This window comes from Azolla caroliniana, unplaced genomic scaffold (genome assembly GCF_043228905.1).
Source record: "Azolla caroliniana isolate FFs.n. ecotype wild unplaced genomic scaffold, voAzoCaro1.0.p SCAF_16, whole genome shotgun sequence".
Lineage (NCBI taxonomy): Eukaryota > Viridiplantae > Streptophyta > Polypodiopsida > Salviniales > Salviniaceae > Azolla > Azolla caroliniana.
The window spans coordinates 1,199,372-1,222,605 of record NW_028230451.1 but is presented as its reverse complement, the minus strand read 5'-3'; the positions used below and the strand labels follow the sequence as shown (position 1 = coordinate 1,222,605).

The following is a 23,234-nucleotide window of genomic DNA, read 5'->3' as shown; positions in this document are numbered from 1 at the left end:
AATGGACTGATTAACTACTTAGCCAAGTAATAAATAAACATCATAGTGATGTAATTAACCAATGTGAGATTTAACATTGCACATATTTAAATAAATGAACGAACAAACTCCTTTGTCATGTAACGAATAGAATGGTATCTATGTTGTCACTTGACAAATTAACTTCTTTGCATTGTGGTTAGTTAACGGTCGACGTTGCAGTTAATTAGCTTTTCTGCAATAAAGGTATTAGCCAATAATTAGAGTCTAAACCATGTTATTAATGAAGCAAGGAAGGCCCATTAATGTTAGCCATGTAATTAAGGAGGTAACTAGTAAAGTAATTAAGCAAATCAAGTGTGTAACAAAATCAAATTTCTATATAGTTCATTTTTTAAAAGCTTTTCAGCCTCTCCTGATATTTTTCTGCTCCACACAAACTCAACAGGAATTCTGGCTATGGCGTTCAGCATTCAGAGCTCTCTCCACCTCCCTGTCCATTCGATTAATTCCCCTTCACATCACAAGGACACTGGAGTAAAGAATACCCACAGATCGTCCCTGCGGCAGCGCCCTTCTCCATCGCAAGAAGGTAACCGAGCTATATCGGCTATTGTTTAGGGGTTTTCCTGCACTTCTTTTGTATAAAAAAAGATCACCCTATCCTTATTTTAGGACTTGATGGAATTTCGTGAAAGTAGATACCGGCCTTTCGTTATCTGATGATAGGAGATTCTCACATGTCCAAACTCTTGTCTTCTCCGTGTTTGTGATCCTGATTGAAAGCTTCGACGAAGAGAGATATGGTTATCTTGTTCTCCCTATATAAAAATAATAATTTTGTAGTTTTCAGGGTTAGGTGTTAATGTGAAGCTTCAGCGAAGAGAGATATGGATTTCTTCCTTGACATCTCTCGTATTAGCTCCTTTGAGGTCTGTCCAGGCATCCCAAACCAAGACTACTCACTTGCCTATCACCAAGATTAAGGTAACACTTCCTTCTTTTGATGTGTATGTTTTTTCCATGTCCTTATGAGAGTTTTGTCTGAATGCATATTGTTTGACATTCATTTCAAAGGTCCATTTTATGTAATTTTAGGTCTCCATTACTTGTGTGTAATTTTATTGGTTATTTATTTTATATAATCTGCTGATGAGTGATTCCTACGTGCATATTGTTCCCTCAGAGGAACGTCTAGTAAATAATACGGCATTTGCCAATGATGAAGAGAATATGTAGATGGGAGTGGTCGGTACCTGTGGGAAATTAGGACCTCGATTTTTCCAAGGTCGATTTTGTCACCCTTCTTAAATGGAAAATTTGAAAAAATCGGCTATTATATGCAAAGGATTGATCAAAATATTATCATTCTTTATCCATGATCCATTGAAGGAGATACAAAATCTAACAAACAATAGGATGCCGATATGAGTGGAGCCAATATGAGTAGAGTGGGGACGAGAAGGAAACAAACAGAATGTAACGTATCTAAATGATTAGATAGCGTAGTAGCGGTTTACGTTCTTGACGTAAAAGTCCATGCTCCCTATAAAAAGGGGCATGCAGTCTTGTAAAAAGGATCGGTTGTATTGAGTCAGTCGTAATAGAAATCTACATTTGCATAAACTCTGAGTCTGTTATCTATGTGCAACTATTCTCCTTTATAATCATCCTTCGTGAGTGTAATAAGTGCTTGCACAATTTATCTTTTGATGATTGCATGAAGTCATTGTGATAATTTGAAGAAAATGCATTTCAATGATGACCTCTATGTCTATCATGTAGAAAATTTTTCTATGTCTATCAAGTAGTCTTGATAGAGGTCAAAGTTATTGGGGCATTATTGGAGAGAATCTTTTTCGTGTGTGAAATTTTTTATTCTACATGATTTCACCCTTTAATAACTGTAAATAATGCATTATTTGTCACTTCAAATGCAGGAAATAATTGAGAATGACATAAAGAATGGACAATATTATGTCACGGGTAATTTGACTAAGGAGATCTATGATGACAATTGCAGGCAAGGTTAGGACTAGGTTTCCTACTTTCTCGAACCGTAAACATCTAATCCTAGTGGGTTTTTAATTTGTTTACCATTCTTTGAATGCTAGATTTGTCGATCCAACCACAGATGTGCGTGGTGTTAACAATTACATAGCAGCAATAAGGCTATTGTTTGACCCAAACTCATCGCATCATGAGTTGATATCGATTGATGTGAATAATCAAGGCACAATTGAAGCAAAATGGAAGTTAGAGGGGTAAGTTTCTTTTCGAAGAGGTGCATTATTTTTTCTAGTTGCAATATTCATATAGTTTGCTCACATTTGCTTTTCTTGTAGAAACAAATGTATTAACTAGATTTAGTACAATCATTACAGTTAACTTTTGCATAGTAAGGAATTGGCTTTAATTGTGTTGTGTAACTTCAGGTACCTTAAGCTTCCATGGCATCCTCACATCTTACCCTATGAAGGTTTGCTGATTGATCCTTCTTTATATATTTTCTTTATTATATTTGTGTATTTGGTTACTGTCAATCGACAATATCTTGTGAACTAAGGCACACTTTTGCAGGTACGACACTGTACCGACTGAACAATGATGGTATTATTTCATCTCATGAAGAGACATGGAATATCTCGATATGGACAGCTTTCCGTGAACTATTTACACCCTCTTGAAAGGATCTCTAGTGAAAGTGATGGAATGTTCTATGGTTAACAATCAAAAAGTAGTGGAGGTGGAATGTAAAATCAAACCTTAAGCTCCATTGCAGAGCTATATAATATAACTCTTGTTACATTAAACATTGCTTTGATTGTTGCTCAGGTGAAGAAATAATATCATCCTCTATTTCTTGAACACATGTAGTACAGGTGAAAGAAAATTTGTAGTGCAATCATTTGAGATGTGATAGTTCAGTTGTTGAAGGTTACCAAGGATTGGAATGCCATTTGAGCGACAAAGCTTTAAGGGAAGAAAATTGATCAAGACAGACGAGTTAAGAAGTGGAACATCCAAATATGTTGCTTGAAAATGGAAAATTAATTCGGATAATATCGTAGTTGATCTATAGCACCAAACATAGAACTAGATACATTCATAAACTGGGAAGATATATGATTTGACCGGATTTACAATCATTCAGTAACCCTTACCTTCAGGATGTGGTGTTTGTGCTTGAATCAATGAACTTACCTCTGACTTTGCTGAAGATGAAATGTACTTGCCAGAATCCTCAAGAGTATGTTCTTGATGCTTATACCTGTCAAATCGAGATAGTGGAATTGGGTACAAAGATGATAAGATTTTAACATACGCAAGTTGCGGTGAATTTTGGTAAATGGACATGCATTTTGCAATGAGTTTTGGTAAATAGAGTTGCATTTTCATTCCTGAAAAATCATTATTTCGAACTCAAATTTGCACTTCTTCATGACTTTGAAAAGATCTTTGTCGTCCACAAACACAACAGCCAGTACTAAATAGGAATTAACAATCATTGGAGTGTTTTTTGGTTGAAAGCCTTCGACAGTCATGGAGAGATTGTCCAGACCCCATGGGCATTAGGATACTTTGCTATGCTATTTCCTCTTTGCTCCATTGTTTGCTTGGGTAACTTGAATTAACATTCAACAAGTGTGGCATGACATTTTCCACTCATGGTGAACTTGATATCCAAATTTACATTGCATTTGGTGTGGGAGATGGCAAACATGGAAATCACAACACACAAAAAGTTCTCTTCATTAGGCCTCATATTCCTTCGGATAATTGTGTTTGGAAATAAAAACCTCGCAAACATGATGCATATGTAAAATTCTTAGCATTTGAACTTTTATTATTGACACGCTATTGCTTTGGCAATGTTCTAATTTGTTTGCATTTCTATGTGACCATATGACTATCTTTCTCGAACATATATTTCATAACAATTCCTTCCCACATACAAGGAGATGTTGCACTCCAATCATACCTCCTCAAAAGAGACGAGGGGGAAGAATTTTGTAATTGAGGGTTATTTTAAACGTTTGAAGGTTTTGGTGCGAGACAAGAGTAAGGCATATACACATAATATCATCAACATCAACAATGGAACCAATAATGGCAAATTCCCCACATAATTTCTAACTTTCTTTTCATTTAACATACTTTAATCCATTTTTCTTTTGGGCATTTTCTAATACATCTTTCCATTGTATTTCTGTGAACATGTATGCGCATTCTTCTAAATCTTATGTCATATTCACATTGTTTTGATGTGAGGAATCATAGATATTTCCAAAGTGTTTGAGATGTGTGTTTGTTGAGTATAGTGTGATTGTGTTGTTTCTTTTGCTTTTTTCCAACCTTTGAGTTTCTTGTCCTTTATTTCCTTTTGTTTCTCTACCAACATCCCACAAAATATCTACACATTTAGTGCAACATGAAATTATTCTTATAATTGTTTTTAAATTTTGAAAAACTTTGCAAATGAATAACTTTTATGGCCATTTTGCAAGAAAACTAATCACTTTTGCGAAATGTACTTCCATAACATCACAAAAGATACCTCAACAATCCTAATACTAAATGATATCCATTATTTTTATCACATGCACTGTTAGTCATTAAGAGAAAATCTTTTGCAACATTTGAATTCATAATCTCACAAATGTGACATGCATGTTAAATTGGGGATCCTATTGTCTTTGATCAAGGAGTTATGGGATCTTCTTGCCATAAAGAAAGATTTTGTTGTAATGGAAGAAATAAGCAGTCTGTGGTTGTAAAGATATTTACACATTTGGCATACAATTGAAGATTTTTCCCTATAGAATCTAAAAGCATAACAATTGGTATTGAACAAACTCTTATAAGCTTTGTCATTTCAATTTTCTCTTTTTGTTCTTTATCTATAATCAGCGTTTGTATCTTGGCATAAACTGACAACATATATTTTACGCATTGGTGCGTATTGAAGTAGAAACCAAAAAGGGATCAATCAACACGGTGATTGTGGGTTTGATTGAATGTATGACGTCTAGTGATTTATAGAACTTCACTTGAAAAGTTATTTCTTTTCTTCGTTGCAATTCTCCTGTTGCATTAAATAAAGCAAATAGTCACGTTTATATAGATGGTCTTAGTCATTAGTTTATTAGTTGATTTGTTGGCAAAACTCGAAAAACTTGTTAGCACCAAGTGTTTAGTAGCATTCAGATTGAGTTTTGGCTATTTATCTTTGGTGTGTATTGCTTACCCTAAATGTTATGGACATGAAGATTTGATATAGTTAGTCCTCCATCAATGTGTTAGAAGAGATTCGTCAATTGATTTCTCATCATAATGTTGATTTGTTGGCAAAACTTGAAAAACTTACTAGCACCAAGTGTTTAGTAGCATTCAGATTAAGTTTTGGCTATTTATCTTTGGTGTGTATTGCTTACAATAAATGTTATTGACATGGAGCTTTGATATAGTTAGTTCTCCATCAATGTGGTAGAAGAGAGTCGTTAGTTGATTTCTCATCATAATGTTGATTTGTTGGCAAAACTCGAAAAACTTATTAGCACCAAGTGTTTAGTAGCATTCAGATTGAGTTTTGGATATTTCATCTTTGGTGTGTATTGGTTGCCTTAAATGTTATGGACATGGAGCTTTGATATAGTTAGTTCTCCATTAGTGTGGTAGAAGAGATTCGTTTTTTATGCCTCCAAGGATTTAAGAATCAATATAAAAAAGATAAAGGTGAAGAATAAAATATATTGTAATAATGCATTACACGCTTTGCTTGGGCTCAAATTTTAGTATGTACATGGATGGAGTCTTTAGATGTACATCAACAAATTGTTGAGTTTATAGTACATTGATGCTAATGCACCCCCAATAAATGCAAAGTCAAAAGGAAAGGTTACCTCAAATGCTTCTGAACCATGTCTCTGACCTCGTCGATGACTAACCAAGCCTTTTGACCTCCAATTACTTCACCACATTTCTCACCATTCTTCCACACCTATATAGGTAGATATGTATTATAACTTCATAAGGATTATATATATGAACTACTCATTACTTTTGTAATTTGTTACAATGGTCCTTTACATACCTGGATGGTGGGCATTTTCTGAAACAACCACAAAGTTCAGATCGAAAATAGTTAGAATGAATGCTATCAAGTATACTTTTAACGAAGAAATTGCCTACTACATGAAGGTTTAACAAGACAACCACCATAATTCTGAAATTAATTACAAGTATTCAAGCCTTTGAAGTTGGCAAACCTCCTCTGAATAGATGGGACTAAGCGGCCGCCCTCTAAGACCAACACCTATGCACCATTAGATTTCAATCCTTCTTAAAACTAGGGCGATATGAAGCACAACCCGTAAAAAATATTCACATTTAAGGGTGGATGTTCTCCAATGCATAGTTTCATTGCTTTGACTGGTTATAGGAATCACCAAACTAGTAGAGATATTATCACCTTATCATTGTTATCCCATTCCTAGTTATGGGGTACTGCTCTTAACAACCAATAGAGTGTTAGAAAAATGGTACACTGCATCTTCAAAACATCACAGTGAATGGAATTTGCTTGAAGGGCCAGTTTCATGCACATTTAGGTACTGAAAGCATGAAGGTGTTAGATTGGTATTATATGTATGCCAGTCCACCTATTTATCACATGAGACCACCTCCACAAAATCTCTCACTAACACATGAACAGTAAAATAATCATAGGAGATAAAAGAATGCTTCTACTAACATGCAGTTATCATCAAACCTTTTCTCATGTGGATCATCTTACTATAGTTGAGCTCTACAATTACCACACCTCCCCCAAGACCAAAAACCAGATTTACATTCACAACTTCCAATGGAGAAAAACTTTAATGAGACTATATTTCCATCTTGTTTCGAGAAAAAAATTATGCATTACAAATCTCAAGAAGTAACATATAATATTTATTGGCATATGCATATCAGCTTTATGGTCTATGGTTTGATCCCAACTTAGAAATGCGCAAGATGACATGTCGTTACGAGCGTGGGAGGTATTAGGAACTCTACCATATGCTCATACGCAATGACTGTGCCATTGCATGGAAGAGACTACAGGAACCAAGATCACAAACACCCATTGCCTAATAATTGGCATACATATACAGAGAGACTTTACCAAGCCTTGAACTAGTCACACATTCCTAAGCCTTCTATACCTCGACCTACCATGGGAACATTTTTCACGACCTATAGGGTCACTAAGGTCATAAAGATTACAACATAGAAAGTTCATTGATCACACACAATTGCGGGCTGAACACATCATATATACTCGAGAGTGCCTAGCTCCTTTTCTCACTCTACTCTTAGAGTGTGCCTTCGTTGAGGGTTTTCCACCACAATGGCCCCTATACATAAAGGACGGGATCCCATGGACCCAAATACATATAGGACCATTATGATTGGTCATATGCTCGCTAAATTATATGGTGCGATAATATGGAGACATTAGGTCTTCAAGCACCCGAACAGGCCGGCTTTAGACAAAACTTCTCTATTATTGACCATATCTTCACACTTAGATGCTTAATTGACCAGACCAAGGCTCACAATAAGAAATTATATTGATAATTTGTAGACTTGCACAAAGCCTTTGACACAATCCTTAGAGGGCGGTTGTTTGATAGGCTTAAAAGCTCGGAGATAACCGGATGACATGGTTTAGGCCATCTATGCTTTATATGAGCAAGTCTCTAGGTGCATACGATGTCTGGGCAGCCTATCCAAGCACTTCACTAGCACTATTCATGTAAAAAAAGGTTGTCCCCAATCACCAACTCTTTTTTGGATCCACATTGATGAGATCCCTGATTTTATTCTTCGTAAGGGAGGCAATGGAGTAGTCCCAAGGGGTACGCAAGTCAATCTCTTGCTCTATGGAGACAACATGACCTACAAAGGCACCTTAACGCCTTAGATGACTTTTGCACACAAAGAGGATTGGTAGTCAATCCAAGTAAAACTAACGTCCTTATCTTCCACACATCTGCTTGAGTTAGGACTAAATGTCACCTAACACTCTCTCATAGACCACTTGAGGTAGTTAGGATCATATGTATATCTTGGAGTCACTTTCAGTGCTCGCTTAGGTAAATTTTCGATTACACGGGTAGCCAAAGATAGACTAACAAGAGGATACGTATCCCTCTCACTCTTAGAGAGACAATGCCACCAAGCATACTTTCAAGAGCCATGAACTAAGGGGTGGCTCTTCGACTCATTAGTGACCCTCATGTATGCATCGGTGGTATAGGCTCCAGGGCTACCACCTTTTATGTGGGCACAATTAGAGAGACCATTGGTGGCGATGGTAACACGTCAATTGTAAAGTAAATCAATTGTGCCTCATGACATCATTAGAACAGAATTCACTTTACCCCCTATGCTAGTAGAGTCACTTTTTGACCTAGTGGAGACAGCCAATCACAAGATAAGATATGTCGACAAGCTTTCAAGGCATCGCGATCACTCTATGAATCCAGTGATATAGCTCTTAGTATAACACTGTGGTAAGTTGGCTTTTGTAAACAGCCCAAACATTAATAACCTACCTCCTCTTAGGTATGACCACGAGACCGATAAGACTTTAATCTTTCATGAGGACCGCCATAAAATAATATGGCAAATTTACTCTAATCTAAAATGTTGTATTATATAAGGAACACTTCATGCACTTCTCTAAGTTAGGTTTAAGAGTTGCCATTTGAACAACTTAAGAGTATCATCTCACCAACTTGAGGTTGAGAATGGTCGTGCTAATGGAGTCCCTGGAGAGGAAAGAACATGTAGATTATGTCACATAGAGGTAGAGGACGAGTATCAATTTACATGCAAGTGTCTAGCTTATGTTGAGATAAAGGCAAACTACCGAGACATACTAGGACCCTCTCCAAACAATTAGATACCCTAGATATAAAGATGGGACAATGAGTGTGCACTCACCCACTACTCAGCCTCTCTCTCACTGAAGCAGAAAACCAACGAACAACCAAACACCCTCGGATGCCAAGCCTCAAAGCCACTTGTTGTGTAGAAGCAATTAAGAAGATAAGGGAACGTGAATTACACCGCCTAAAAGCTATGATCTGGGCTACCTTTTACATTGAGACCATGGGTCACACCCACATCGAAACCCTTCGACCTCCCGCTCCTTTTCGAGAGACTTGGATGGAAACGAAACTAGGCCTAGCACATAGCCATTTCCTTTATAGAATATGTTACACCATAACACCTTTTGTACAATGAACTATTTTATCTATGTTTATTTTATTTTTTATTTTCGATGATTGGGTACACATCCCATTTCGTTATAACCAATTGTCTCATGGGCCAAATTTGGTCATAGAAAACGTTAATATATCTTTCTTCCTTTCTCTAACCTATGAAACCCTTAATTATGCATATACATATGCTCATACTATAGATGCATTGTTAAGGTGTGTCCAACATTGAAAAGAATATTATAATGTAAAACCTATCAAACATTCCTCTTTTTTCTAGAATGATGGATACTGTCCATTTTGCCTTTTACTAAAACAATCAGCGATACATAAAACAAAATGTATAGCATGAAGATGAGTTAGGTTCAATTACTGTAACTTCAGCACGTTTGACCAATGCCTGGGGTACAGTATTTACATCCACATAATAGAATTTTACACTGCAAGAAAATCAGAGTAATATCAATATCTTCATAGCACCTTCTATAATGCAAAGAAAAAAATAGAAAGAAAAACAACTCACTCTGACTTAAATTCTGTTGCCAGCTTCGTTAGCTTGGGCTTCAAATAGATGCATTTCCTGCACCATGATGCCATCCTACGAAGGAAGAACAATGTCTATCACGATGGCATTCATCCTATCGCTATACTTTTAGTTTGTGTGAGAAAAGGCCTTAGGCAACTATGCACAAATGATGAGTATATGGACTACAAAACCAAAAAGAAAGAAGACATTATGTGATGCAATGCCTCTTGTATGTAAACATAGTAATTAAGAAACGCAAAATTTCGTACCAATAATCCTTCTCATGTTTCTTTTACTAAAATGTAAACAGAGCATAAGCATTCTTCTTCATTATATATATATATATATATATATATATATATATATATGTATGTATGTATGTATGTATGTATGTATGTATGTATGTATGTATGTATGTATGTATGTATGTATACATATAACTTGGTTATTTAGACCTTACATCAAACTTCTCGAAGTAGGCTTCTCAAAAGAAGAAAATGGTAACAAAAAGGAAAGCACCAATCCAAGAATCATCACAATGGTGCCTTTTGACATGCTTACAGAATTACACTCTTGGGGTTTAATAAGGGCTAGCGTGAGCGTATTCCATATGAGTGGTAGTTTGCAATTGTCCCTCTTGGGACAGTACTCCTATTCACCTTCCCATCTGAAATGAGATCTTGTATGAATATCGATATATTTAGTCTGTCCATGGAACACTGGATTCTTTGTGATAGTGGCACAGCTCTAGCTGTAATATCCTATCCACGTCCCACTCAATTTGCATCCTGATTTCCGCTATGAGCTTTCTTAGCCATATTGCTTCAACCCTTGCACAATGTACAGCCTTGTTCTCTACTTTCACTCAAGATAGCAAGAAAATCAATTGCTTCTTGCTAGTCTACAAAAATAAATTCCACACCTGAGCAAATAGAATTCAGAAGACGATCTACTCTCTACTGGATCCCCAGCCCAGTTGGAATCACAGTATCTGGATAGCTTTGTCTCCTGGTCAAGACTGATGCCACATCCAACGAAACCCTTCTAGCACCTAAATTGCAAATAAATAGATTCATGGGAAACTTTGCCAAGAATCCCACCAAATAGGCTAAGTCTACTCTTGACCAGAATTTGATATTGCACAAATATAGGAGATCCCGACCAGAATTTGATATTGTCCACTCTATCCAACCACCTGTTATCCTGCACACCTCAAGGGTCACTGCCATAAGTGCAAGGCTTGCAATAGGATGCACTGCACACTGCTGGCATGTGTGCTCCTGTATTCTTCTTAACCTTGGCGGACCCACGCGATTCTCATTTGTAAACTCTATCTGGAGCCAAGGTGAACCAACTCTAGAGGAGCCTCAACTCTCTTGATTTTCAATGGTAACACCTCCCAAACTTCTTTGCCTAGAATACAAGCCCAGGACACTTCAACTAGTTCAGATAAGTTGTCTACCAGCCCATTTGCTTGCATCTACTGCAAGATCCGAAACCTCAAGTGCCTAAAATATCCGTGCAATAATTTAGCATTCACAACAGTCTTGCACTCTTCCATGTCTAAGCTCAAGTTGTTAGTTCAAACAGATTGCCTCTCTGCTCATCAGATTCTGCAACTCATTTGGGTCATTGCAGATCTCCACATCTGCCTTATGAAAGACTATGCCATTGCCTACATCAACCAACTTTGCTACCAGCAGTACATCTTCTAGATGCTTTGTTCCTCCTACTTGAGACTTTATACAAACTCGTCTGCATTCCTCCACCAGAAATTTCTGGTTGATCCTCACAGTGATGAACACATTCCACTACATTCCTTGTATGTTGAACCAATGTCAACACCAAATCAGTTGTTCCCATGCATACAGAGAATAACAAATTTACTATTGTATGCCCGTAAATCTACTGTGAATAGTGGCATCATCTATGCTGGGTTCTGTGATTTATGGATCCCACTGGCTCCACATCAAGGCTAGGATGGTGTTTAGGATTCCATAGGAGTTCAAATCGTCGTGATCTTGAACTTCCGCAATGTTTAGTTCAACTCTACTAATTTTACCTCAAATATTGTTAGCAGCCATGGCCTGGCACAAACAAGAATCCCACTAGTACTTCCACCTGTTGACATCACTGACTGAGCATCCACAAACTTGTTTAATCACCATATCTTCTGCAACTATCTCCTCCTCCAAAGCTTTGTCAAGAATCAGAACCTCAAAAATCTGATATCATGTATATTCTGTGGAAATACGAGAGGATTTGTACAGGTAGATGCTTGACAAGAACACAATGAAGCAAAGACACAAGACGGAGATGTATAACACAGTGATTACAACAGGTGTTGTACAAAGAGAGCTATGTCTCATGTGCTCCACCATGAACAAATACAGCAGGAGTAGTTAGTGGAATGTAGTTAGTGTCCGAACCTTAGGATACAGCCTAAGGTTCTTTATACAGCAGGAGGTAGACCTAAATGCTTATCCCACCAACCATAATGAATATGCCTCTTCTTATTGTTCATACATGTGGAGTTGCTGGCACTTTTCACACCCAATTATGAGCATACTGATTCATACAGGATTAGGGGTATTAAGAAGAGCATGAATCCATTTGCTATCAGACAGCCTTCAGATGGTCAGAGTCCGGCAGATGATGTCTATAGTTGAGACACAAACTTTTGGGTAATCAGTATAAAAAGGCCGAGCTACCTTTTCCATTCTCTTCCGTATTATATGTTCTGTATAAACTCTCCCTGATCTAGGCTGTGAGCATATCTATTATAAATTCATATGTACACTGTTTCCAAGTGAAGCTGGATGTGTTATGGGATGCATTCACACTTTTAGCAAGGTGATGCGCCTCAATATATAGTTCAGGGGAGAGTGAGATGCATATCCTCGATTATTGATTTCATAAAACAGCAAGATACCCCCACTCTTTGGATATATACCAGAATATACCTCTGGTAATTTGGAAACTTTGTGGATATTTGCCAGAACCTACCTGAGGGCTATTCTGGAAAATATCCAAGGAGTTATGGGTATTTTTCTGTTTTGCTCTACACCCATCAGTTCAGGCATGATACTCTGGATTTCCACATGTTTTCATTGAATTAGTAATGTTAATATTAGGTTAAATAAGCAATTGAGGAGAGTGTGATCTTAACACACTTCATATGGATAAACGCTACACCATGGCATTAACTTTAAGAGACATAACCATAGATCCTTGAACAATTTCCCAAGGGTCTACAACATATTCAACGATCATCAACAACATATGAGACTTGAGTAAATGAACTTTATATAAAAATATCCATCAATCCTATATTGATATAATATGGGCATTATATACTACATCCATGATAATAAAGGAACAAAAACCATAGATCCTTTAAGCATCTTCCAAGGATTTCAAAGTTTAGAGTTTAAAGTTTTAGCTTTAGGGTTCAATTATTGATGCTGCACAAAAACTCAAATATCATCTGCAACATAATAAAATGTATGCTCACGCATACACACACGTAAGGTTAAAGAATAAGGAACTTACCAATCAATCACTATAGGTTTCGATTGTTGCTGGGCAACAGATAGAGCAGAGTTAAAGTTATCTTCATTGGCTATGGCTTCCATCTCCACATGAGGAGCAATACCCTCTTCGGTGTTTATGTTATTAGATATATTCCACATAGAGAACCCTCTTGATGCTGCACTCCTTCTTAATGTGTGGTTAAATCTCCTCCTTTCTGGCAATCTCTTGAGAGAGGAAGCTAACGAAGGGGAAGGTGCGGAGCGTGGAGCTCTGAAGCTGCTCTGTGAAGAGGGAAGGGAGGCCATAAGGGTAGCCATAGGATGTAAGTTAGTTTTAGTTAGTTAGATTGGGATAGTCAGGTGAATGGGAGCACTATGTATGTATGTATGTACGTATGTATCTTCACCCTGAGAGCCTCCACAGAACCATTATCATCATATCCATACCTCTGTCTCTCTCCCCCTTCATTTCTTTTATTTCAGTGTATAGGCAGACCCAAAGTCCCCAATACATACCTTCTACAGTTTCTTTCTTCTTCTTTTTTCCACTATAATTAGCTTACCCTAGTGGTAAGTCTTTTACATTGATAGCACTACATCTTGGGTTCAAATCCCAAATTTCTCACCTCTCCATTACTCCTTGGATATCTCTTATTTCACTAGATGTCACCATTGTGGAATGGAGAGGTTGAACCCATGACCACCTTGTCTCCATTACCAATTGAGCTACATCTCTCTCTCTCTCTCTCTTTCTTTGGCTCCATTTGGATGGATCTCTCCGAAACCATTTTGATCTCATAGGTCATATTTGACCTCCGAAGACGATAATATAATCAAGCTATCTACATATCTATCTCTTTGGTTCCATTTGGATCTCTCCAAAACCATGGCTCTGGAGAATGACCTACCCCACTCCCTCCCTTGGGTCATACTATGGCTATCGGAGACGAGACCAATTCGATGTGATGAAATGTAAACATAGGCACAATATCGTCGCCTAACCATTCCAAGGATGTATGCGGCCATCATCACCTTTTGACCACGACAACATGCAACTACTCATGGGCTAATCATATGGTCCAAATACAAGAATGTGAGTTCAAATTTGTGTAATCTATAATCTAGTTTGATGTATATATCATTTGCTAATAAGATAATCTAATTATGTTGTATTGTTGGCGTGTATGCATGGCTTTATCACATACTACTACTCCAAGGATATGCATGTGTGGGCACCCTCGCCTTTTCATCTCAACCATGGACATGGTTGAGAGACAACGTGAGATAAATAAGATGTAGTGTAATTGCTATGTGTGTATCCATTTCGTGACCTTAATTTGGGCAAAGGAATTTCGGGAAGCCCTGTGTGAAACTATTGCTTTTACGCATGCATTCCCTAAAGTTGAATGCTTCATAACATTGAATGGTATGGGTTCGAATCTCAAGTAATGGCTTATAAGAAGTAGATGTAGGAAATAAGATTGTACAGGAGGAATTCACACACGTCTATTTGGAAGACTTGATGTTCATTGAGATGGACAAGCACAATTGGCTTTTTCAATTTAGACATGTAATATGAACATGGATAACTTAATATATTTTCAAATGTAATTGGCATGGAAAACGGCACTACATTCTATATGTATAAAAGAGTTCTAGAATAAATGTCAATGTCATCCAAGGGAACACTCTATGTGTTCAACTACTTGAAATATGGAAAAACATGTTAAATATCAATTTTGTAAAGATATTTTTTAGTAGCATATTTTAATAATGAACACAACGTCAAACCCATGGCGCAAGTTATAAATCCACAACCTAAATGTTGCAAAACATTGCTCTACATTTGCACCGTTTGGTTCACATATTTGAATTTTAGAATAAAAACAATGGCTCATATTTGAAAACAATATTTTCTTGACACATCCAAAATCTCTTATTTGATCTAGGTTTTTCCACATTGGTTGTAGAACATAATGTCTTGTTATTTTGTAATTATATTTTTTTCTCAATTGTCTTACCTTGCTTTCGTCATGGAGATATGATATTGTTATTAATCATTCATTACCGATTAATGTTTTCTTGTTAATCTAAATCATTGAGAGTACTTTGGCCACATTGCTCAACCGACACGTGTAATACTAAATTGTCTCCTCTAGAATATCTCTTTTCTATTATAGATATGTAGTTTACATAACCAATGAAAGTGCAATACGACCTACTTTGTCATTTTTTGTTCTACTTTTTACAATGGAATATTCGTGTTGAGAGCTTTTCAATGTTTCCTAGAATTTGTACACTTTTAAATACACATAAAATACATATATGTCAACTTGTAACAATATAACTTCATTATAAACATAAATCTATTTTAATTGTTGTGTTATTAATGAACATAACCATTGGCATTGTATTCTATTAGAGCAATTGGTCAAATACACCCAACAATGTATCTTCAAATTACTAGTTAATCTTGAATCTTCTCAAGTTAATGGGAAGTGCAACTTATTCCTCGAAAACATTTATTGCCATATGGTTTTCTATAAGGAATGTATTGTTTTCAACCCATGGATCATGGAAAGTAAATTCACAAAGCCATTTCTAGGAGCATAGATTGACATATTCGCATTCGTGAGGCCTACCCCACGAATGCTTATGAATATGAATACATACATGTAAATGTATTCGTTTTCTTCTTCTTCTTCTTCTTCTTCTTCTTCTTCTTCTTCTTCTTCTTCTTCTTCTTCTTCTTTTCGAGTGAGTGAGCATCGAGCAACAAGGAGGAAGTCCCACCTTGCTCACTGTGTGTGATGTTTACACCCCTTGCATCTCTCCGCATCCTGTTCTTGGCTAGTTTCAACCGTATTTCTTCTTTTCGGCTTGCATCCTTTCCTCTCAATCATGCTCTATGCTAATCCTACATCCCGTTCTCAGCTGCAAACTCAGGGTTTCACGGAAACCCTAGGTTTACCTCAAGCCCTAATTAATTAATTAATTACTATTTTTTAATGAATTAAATAACATATTAGTAAATTAATTAATGTATTAGTGAATTAAATAATTATTATTGTGGTGTGCAATGTGCATGTGTTCCTTTGTGCCACCCTTTTAGCACATCCTTTTTAGCATGCATGTACCTAAGCCAACCCACCATTTTAGCACACCCTTTTTGGCACGCATGTAGCTAAGCCAACCCAAATAGGTACCTTTGTATCAACTATAAATTGAGCAAGAAGTAAGAAGCTAAGTAGGCTGGTTTTGATCTCTTATGTGCATTTCACAAGGTATATACTTTTATAGCGTGGAAGGGTTCATAATGTCATCGCATTGGTTTCTCATGAACGTTAATAGTGTATTTCTTTGATTATATGCACATATATAATCTGCTTACCTCAAGTTGTGCTAGGCCAACACATTTTACTTTGGTCCCATAGATCATGTTTGAGCTTGCTTTCTCCAGAATTTCAACCCCTACGTATACCTCACACATATTTCTCTTTTATTCAATGTCCACTTTTACTTGCAATGTTCATGAATAAAAAGAAACATTGAATATCGAGAGACACCACAACCCTCCCTCCCCCCAAAACACATTAGATATGAATGAATCATCATCAATTTGTCAATAAAATAATAACATATATTATTGTTTATTCACTTCCCATAAAAGTAGTGACAAAACGAAACACATGTTTTGTCCCTACTACAATGAGGGTATGTGTTAGATTCTAATGAATTAAGCAAAACATAATGAATTATTGACCAAAGAAAGGAAAGGGGGGGTGCTGTCAGGAATAGTACTAAAGCAGAGATGGAATTAGTACTAAAGAAGAGCAGTACTATTAGTACTAAGAGGACGGGACTGCGTAAGATTCCCGAGAGAGGAAGTGAGAAGAGGAGAGAGAGAGATAGCGAGAATGAGAGAGAGAGAAAGATGATGACAACAGCTAATATATTATGTGAAAAGATAAGTACAAAGTGGCTAAGAGGCTTAAGATTGGCATTGAACCAATTTGGTTCAAAACAATGCCTTGTGCCTCCTTTTATAGTGTTTTTAGGAATAATCCTGAGGCTTCTAGAATGTTCTAGAGAGATATGGAATATACATCAATTTTCCATGATAAAGCATAAATGAAAATAATATCCTACAAATTACAATTCATAGTCTAATGGTAAGAGCTCGACCCATGTAGCATAAGGTCATGGGTTCGAGTCTTGCCATATCATGACACTATCTCCCCCGTAAAGACGACGAGTGGAATGAGTCGGCGCTGAGTGCGGACCGGGTTTGTCTGGATACTTTCGGTGGAAATCAACAAGAAGATCCTGAGCATTGGCACTCGGACTATAACTGAGCCAATTGACCAAATAATAAAGTTTGTTGCGAACAAGTTTGGAATCGAGGATGGCAACAACTTCATACTCCGGGCCAACGTCCAACTCCAGCGGGGGCGGCGGTGGTGTCACATAATCGAGAATGGTGTTTGCTTTATAAGGTTCAAGAAGAGAACAATGGAAAACCGGATGTATTTGAAGCTGCGGAGGGAGATCAAGGCGGAATGTGATATCATTAACCTTACCCGTAATACGGAAAGGACCGAGTCGTCGATAATCCAACTTGTCGCACGGTTGAGTAGTCTTGATGTGACGACATAAGAGCCATACTCGATCTCCGATGGCAAAAGAGGAGGGAATTCGATGACGATCCGCATAAGTCTTCTGTGTGTGTTGAGCATGACGAAGGTGAGTAGAGAGATCCATCTGGATCTTGCGTAGCCTCTCCAAATGATCCTCGGCACGAGGGTTGGTAGGTAGCTCCGGGGTGTCGATCACCGACCAACGAGGATGGAAACCGGTATAAGCGAAAAATGGGGAGACCCGAGTTGAGGAGTGAATAGCATTATTATACGCAAACTCCGCAAAGTGGAGAATCTCGGCCCAATCATCCTGTTGATAACTCATGAAACACCAGAGATATTGCTCCAACGTTTGGTTTGTTCGTTCCGCCTGCCCATCGGTTTGAGGATGGTAGCCCGAGGAGAGGTTGCAAGAGACCTTGAGCATCTTGAAGAGATGCTGCCAAAATTTGGAGACAAATTGCGGTCCTTGATCACTGATGATACTGTCTGGGAGGCCATGATGCCGAAATACCTCACGCATGACAAGGGCGGCGGTTTCCTCGCTAGTGATGGCCTTAGTACATAGTACAAAATGTGCCATCTTCGTATAATGATCGACGACGGTTAAGATAGCATCGAACCCTTTTGAGACCGGCAGATCTGTGATAAAATCAAGACAAATAGACTGCCACGGCTTACATGGAATCAGTAAGGGTTCCAACAAGCCATATGGATGGTGTCGTAGCATCTTTGCTCGGCAACAAGCATCACAGGTCTGAACGTAGTCGTCAACAAAACGACGCATGTGGGGCCACCAAAAAGATCGTTGCACTAGCTCCAACGTCTTAGTACTACCGAAATGTCCTGTTGTACGGGTGTCGTGACAATGCTGGACGATTTGAAGGCGACAAGAGCAATCAGGGACATATACGCGCTTTTTAAAGAATAACAAACCATCATGATATTCGAATTGTCAGTAGTCAATACCTGGTTGTTGAGACTGAGAACAGGATGCCCGAGAAGTATCAATGTGCGCCAGGATGTCTTGAGCAAAACTATCCCTCTTCAAGTTTGCATGTATGTCATCGGTAATCTGTGAATCCATCGGGGTGTGAAAAATCTGCGTCGTGTGCAATCATGTTGGTCCTAAGATTACTTGATTTTGATTATCAAATGTTCGATCACCAGGACGAGGTGCAAGATATGAACGTCGTGATAGTGCATCTGCTTTTCCTTGGTGCTTCCCCAGTCGATATGTGATTTTGAAGTCGAAACGCGTGAGGAATTGCGCCCACCGAGCTTGCCGTCGATTTAGTACGCGAGCATTCTGGAAATAAGCAAGATTTTTATGATCACTAAAGACAATGACTTGATGTGGAGAGCCCTCTAAGAAATGCCGCCATTGTACAAATGAATCCAAGATGGCTAATAACTCCTTGTCATGTATTTCGTAGTTGATTTCTGCGATATTGAATTTGCGCGAATGGAAAGCCACAGGATGCAACTCTTCTTTATCTCCTTGTTGAGAAAGGATGCTACCGAGGGCGAAATCTGATGCGTCGGCCTCCATGAGGAATGGTTTGCCTGTATCCACATGAGCTTCAATGGACCAAAGAAATGCTTGGCCCTTCTTCGTAAGTTGTGTGAGAGGTAAAATAATCTTCGAGTAATCCTGTATAAACTTACGGTAGAAGTTAGCAAAACCTAGAAAACATTGTACATCTCGTACCGACCGTGGAATTTGCCACTCTAGTACAATTTGGACTTTAGCTGGATCCATGGCGATGCCCTTTGAGGAGATGACGTAGCCTAGAAATTCCACTTGCTTGCAGTCAAAGCTACATTTTTCTAGCTTGGCATAAAGACCATTCTCGCGAAGTCACTTTAGTACTAATAGTACATGAGAATCGTGCTCTTCCTGGGTCTTCGAATAAATCAATAGATCATCTAGATAGATGATCAAACAGATATCCAAGAAGTCTCTGAATATATCATTTGCCATGTGTTGGAAGACTGCGGGTGCATTGGTTAGGCTGAATGGCATAACAATATACTTGAAATGCCCATACTGCGTGCGAAAGGCGGTCTTCCATTCATCTCCTGGTCGGATCCGCACGAGGTTATACGCTCCTCGTAGGTCGATTTTAGTAAAAAACTTGGCACCATTAACTCGCTCTAAAAGACTTGATATAAGAGGAAGTGCATACCTATTCCGGATGGTGACCTTATTCAATCCGCGGTAATCAACGACGATACGAAGTGAGCCATCTTTCTTCTTGACAAAGAAGATGGGTGCACCGGCCGGAGATTTCGAATGACGGATGAACCCGCTTGCCAATCTCCTCTATGTAGGCTTGAAGGACTTCTAACTTGGTGGGTGATAGGTTGTAAATTGGTCCCCATGGTGGCTCGGTTCCTGGTTGTAAATCGATGGGACAGTCATAGGGACGGTGATGAGGAAGGGTATCGGCTTTTACCTTGTCAAATAAATCGGCATAAAGATGATATTTTGCCGGAAGTTGTACTGAGGAGTCCTTCTTAATAGTGCTGGAAGGATGTACTGATATTGCAAATAGGAACATTGCCTCCTTGGGTCCTTCTTCGCGTAGTTGATGGAGTGAAATGGTCGAAACTCGGTGAGTAGATTCTTGGGGTGGTCGATATCGGACTTCTCTTGCTCTCCAATCTATGGCTGGATTATGTAATTCAAACCAAGGTAATCCTAAGACAATGGGATGCTCTGGACTACTAATTATATTAAATGATATTACACACACAAAACTACCTAGGACAACTTGAATGGGTTTTGATTCTTCTACAATATTCCCGGAAGCAATGGGACGACCATCAATGACTACTACAGATGCGGGACAAGGAAGTTTTCTTAAGGATATCTGAGAAGCTTGGGCAAAATTTCGATCCATGAAACAAGAATTAGCTCCGGAATCTAAAAGTGCTAGGACGAGTACTGGGGGAGTACATTTAGTACTAACAATGACTTGGGCTAGGAACACATTGCTAACTTGCTTGGAAGGAATGGAACCACCAATGGGCTGTACAGATCTAGGGCTGCTGTCCAACCAACTGGCTCCTATTTTGGCTGGACTCAATCGTTTAACTCTTCATCTAATTGACTAAGGATTACAAATTTATTTGAGATACTTGGGCTATTAGTACTATGAATACTATCTGACACTCTATTAGTACTATTAATACTATCAGACACTTCGAAAGGAAGAATTGAGTCGGGTTTAGTACAGGCGACGATTTGATTTACCTGTCTTCTTGGCCTATGGGGACAATTGATGGCGATATGCCCTGGTCCACCGCAATAAAGACATAATAGATTGGCACGTCGTCCTTGCTTTTCTTCTTCCGATAATAGGTTGCGTCGACGCATGGTGTCGATCTCCATCGGTGTCGGAATATTGGCTTGAGGTACATCGCGTGCAAACGGTTTAGCCGTGACTGAGGCGTATGTGGGTTTCGACCAAGAGCGTGGTATTTGTAATTGACATTCCGAACGCCGTTCGAAAAGGCAGTTGTCGCATCGGACCGCTCGACTGATTGCCTCCGTAAGAGACTTTGGTTCTTCGAGGAAGGTTAAAAGCAAGTCTTTGACATCGTTGCGCAAGCCGTAGTGAAACTGCTCCATGAGGGCTTGATCATCCCAGGGGATATCTGAGGCGAGTAGACGGAAATCTGCTGCGTAGGCAGAGGCTGGACGATCGCCTTGACGCAATCTGTGGATCTTGTTGATCGCCGTCCTGATGTTGTCGGTATCTCCAAAGCAGGCTTTAAACTCCCCAATAAAATCTTCAAAGTTATTAAGCAAGGGCGATTGTTTTTCTAGAAGCGGAGCGAACCATGCCAAGGTTGAGCCGCTAAGTAACGTGCCTATTAGGCCGACTCGAGATGCATCAGTGGGATATCGGGAAGGAAGCATCTGGATGACTAAGCATACCTGATTAAGGAATCCCCGGAATTGCGATCGCGTTCCATCAAATTTCACAGGAAGTCTAATCTTGGGCTCTTTATGAAATCCTTGGGGACTTGATCCTTGGAGAGTGACAAGTAGGCTGGAGGAGGAGAAATTGGTTCAAACTGTCAGGAATAGTACTAAAGAAGAGCAGTATTATTAGTACTAAGAGGACGGTGTCGCGTTATTACGCGCGTGCGTGGAGAAAGGCGGGACCACGGGGGTCTTGGACCAGAGAGTGATGGAGCGTAGGAAGTCGTGCTTCACTATTTCTGGGGCATCCCAGAAGCACACCAGAAGCAACTGAAGGGAGAGAGAGAGAGAGAGATTAACACCGACTCACGCACACACACGCACACACACGCACACACACCCTTATGTACAAGAAATGCAGGAAAGGGGAAGCACCCGACGCCAACAACGACACGAATATACACAAACAGACGCAAATGTATATATATATATATAAAAGAATACATTCCCGGCTTCGAGCCGGACCGAGGTAGGTTACAGTAGTCGTCCGCTGCCAAGCCGCCGTCGGGGAGCTCTCGGCTCGTCGCGCCGATCGGGGTCTTGCACAGGAGGCCGCCCAAACAAACCCTAAGCAGAACACGAAGGGGGGAGAAGAAGAAGAAGAAGAAGAAGAAGAAGAAGAAGAAGAAGAAACTAACCCTAAACCTAACGGTATACCCTCTAATGCAAAATGGGCAACCCTTTCACAAAGGGCGTTCCCTTCCTTTTATAGAACAAGGAAAGGGATGCGTTACAATGTGGGACAAATCCTGACTTACATGGGATTGTCTGCCCCGACTTGACTACTCTTCGGCGCCATAAATGCGCCCTCGATATTCACACCAAATTACATGGGTGCGTACGCTGCACCCCGCCGATGTAGACAATGTTTCCCGGTTTCCACCTCTGGCCGAAATTCTTCACAACAACGGGACTGCGTAAAATTCCCGAGAGAGGAAGTGAGAAGAGGAGAGAGAAAGATAGCGAGAATGAGAGAGAGAGAAAGATGATGACAACAACTAATATATTATGTGAAAAGATAAGTACAAAGTGTTGCAAATTGAATGAAGCCATGGCAACCAAATCATGCTTCGCCGCTAGCATAGAACACTACAAGAATATGAAGAGGGGCCAACATATAGAATCCCTTTAAATATCAACAAACTAAACAAAGAAAGTAAAAGGGAGCACTAAAAACCGTCAAGTCAATAACATGTCATGCTATTTGATGGTCAACTTCCTCCACCTCCCATGTCAAGTTAATGATTGGGCTACTATAACGTTAGTCGACACCAATGTTAGTGTGACAATATT

The 23,234-nt window shown here is 38.9% G+C and overlaps 2 protein-coding genes and 1 long non-coding RNA gene across 3 annotated transcripts; 1 reads left to right on the top strand and 2 right to left on the bottom strand.

The window, feature by feature from the left end:
• Positions 1-373: 373 nt before the first annotated feature.
• On the top strand, positions 374-2,847 carry LOC147853457 (uncharacterized). Its single transcript, XM_087331811.1, has 6 exons — positions 374-571; positions 833-966; positions 1,920-2,002; positions 2,094-2,243; positions 2,415-2,458; positions 2,560-2,847. Exons 1-6 carry the CDS (start codon positions 439-441, stop codon positions 2,664-2,666), a joined length of 651 nt encoding a protein of 216 aa, XP_087187937.1. The 5' UTR covers positions 374-438; the 3' UTR covers positions 2,667-2,847.
• Positions 844-1,394, bottom strand: LOC147853458 (uncharacterized). The gene is made up of 2 exons (XR_015531142.1): positions 1,236-1,394; positions 844-1,023 (listed from the first exon to the last, which is right to left on the bottom strand). It is a non-coding gene; the product is annotated as an uncharacterized LOC147853458 (long non-coding RNA).
• Positions 2,848-5,716: 2,869 nt separating the features above from the next.
• On the bottom strand, positions 5,717-13,733 carry LOC147853456 (thioredoxin-like 3-1, chloroplastic). Its single transcript, XM_087332658.1, has 4 exons — positions 13,330-13,733; positions 9,775-9,849; positions 9,615-9,691; positions 5,717-5,988 (listed from the first exon to the last, which is right to left on the bottom strand). Exons 1-4 carry the CDS (start codon positions 13,626-13,628, stop codon positions 5,981-5,983), a joined length of 459 nt encoding a protein of 152 aa, XP_087188784.1. The 5' UTR covers positions 13,629-13,733; the 3' UTR covers positions 5,717-5,980.
• Positions 13,734-23,234: the final 9,501 nt, after the last annotated feature.

Excerpts from the sequence above, each read along its gene's own strand:
- LOC147853457 (XM_087331811.1), top strand. The coding sequence starts at position 439 with ATGGCGTTCAGCATTCAGAGCTCTCTCCACCTCCCTGTCCATTCGATT. Across the intron at positions 2,003-2,093 it reads ATCTATGATGACAATTGCAG|ATTTGTCGATCCAACCACAG; the intron begins GCAAGGTTAGGA and ends TTTGAATGCTAG. Across the intron at positions 2,459-2,559 it reads TCACATCTTACCCTATGAAG|GTACGACACTGTACCGACTG; the intron begins GTTTGCTGATTG and ends ACACTTTTGCAG.
- LOC147853456 (XM_087332658.1), bottom strand. The coding sequence starts at position 13,628 with ATGGCTACCCTTATGGCCTCCCTTCCCTCTTCACAGAGCAGCTTCAGA. Across the intron at positions 9,850-13,329 it reads AAACCTATAGTGATTGATTG|GATGGCATCATGGTGCAGGA; the intron begins GTAAGTTCCTTA and ends CTTCCTTCGTAG. Across the intron at positions 9,692-9,774 it reads GCAACAGAATTTAAGTCAGA|TGTAAAATTCTATTATGTGG; the intron begins GTGAGTTGTTTT and ends ATTTTCTTGCAG.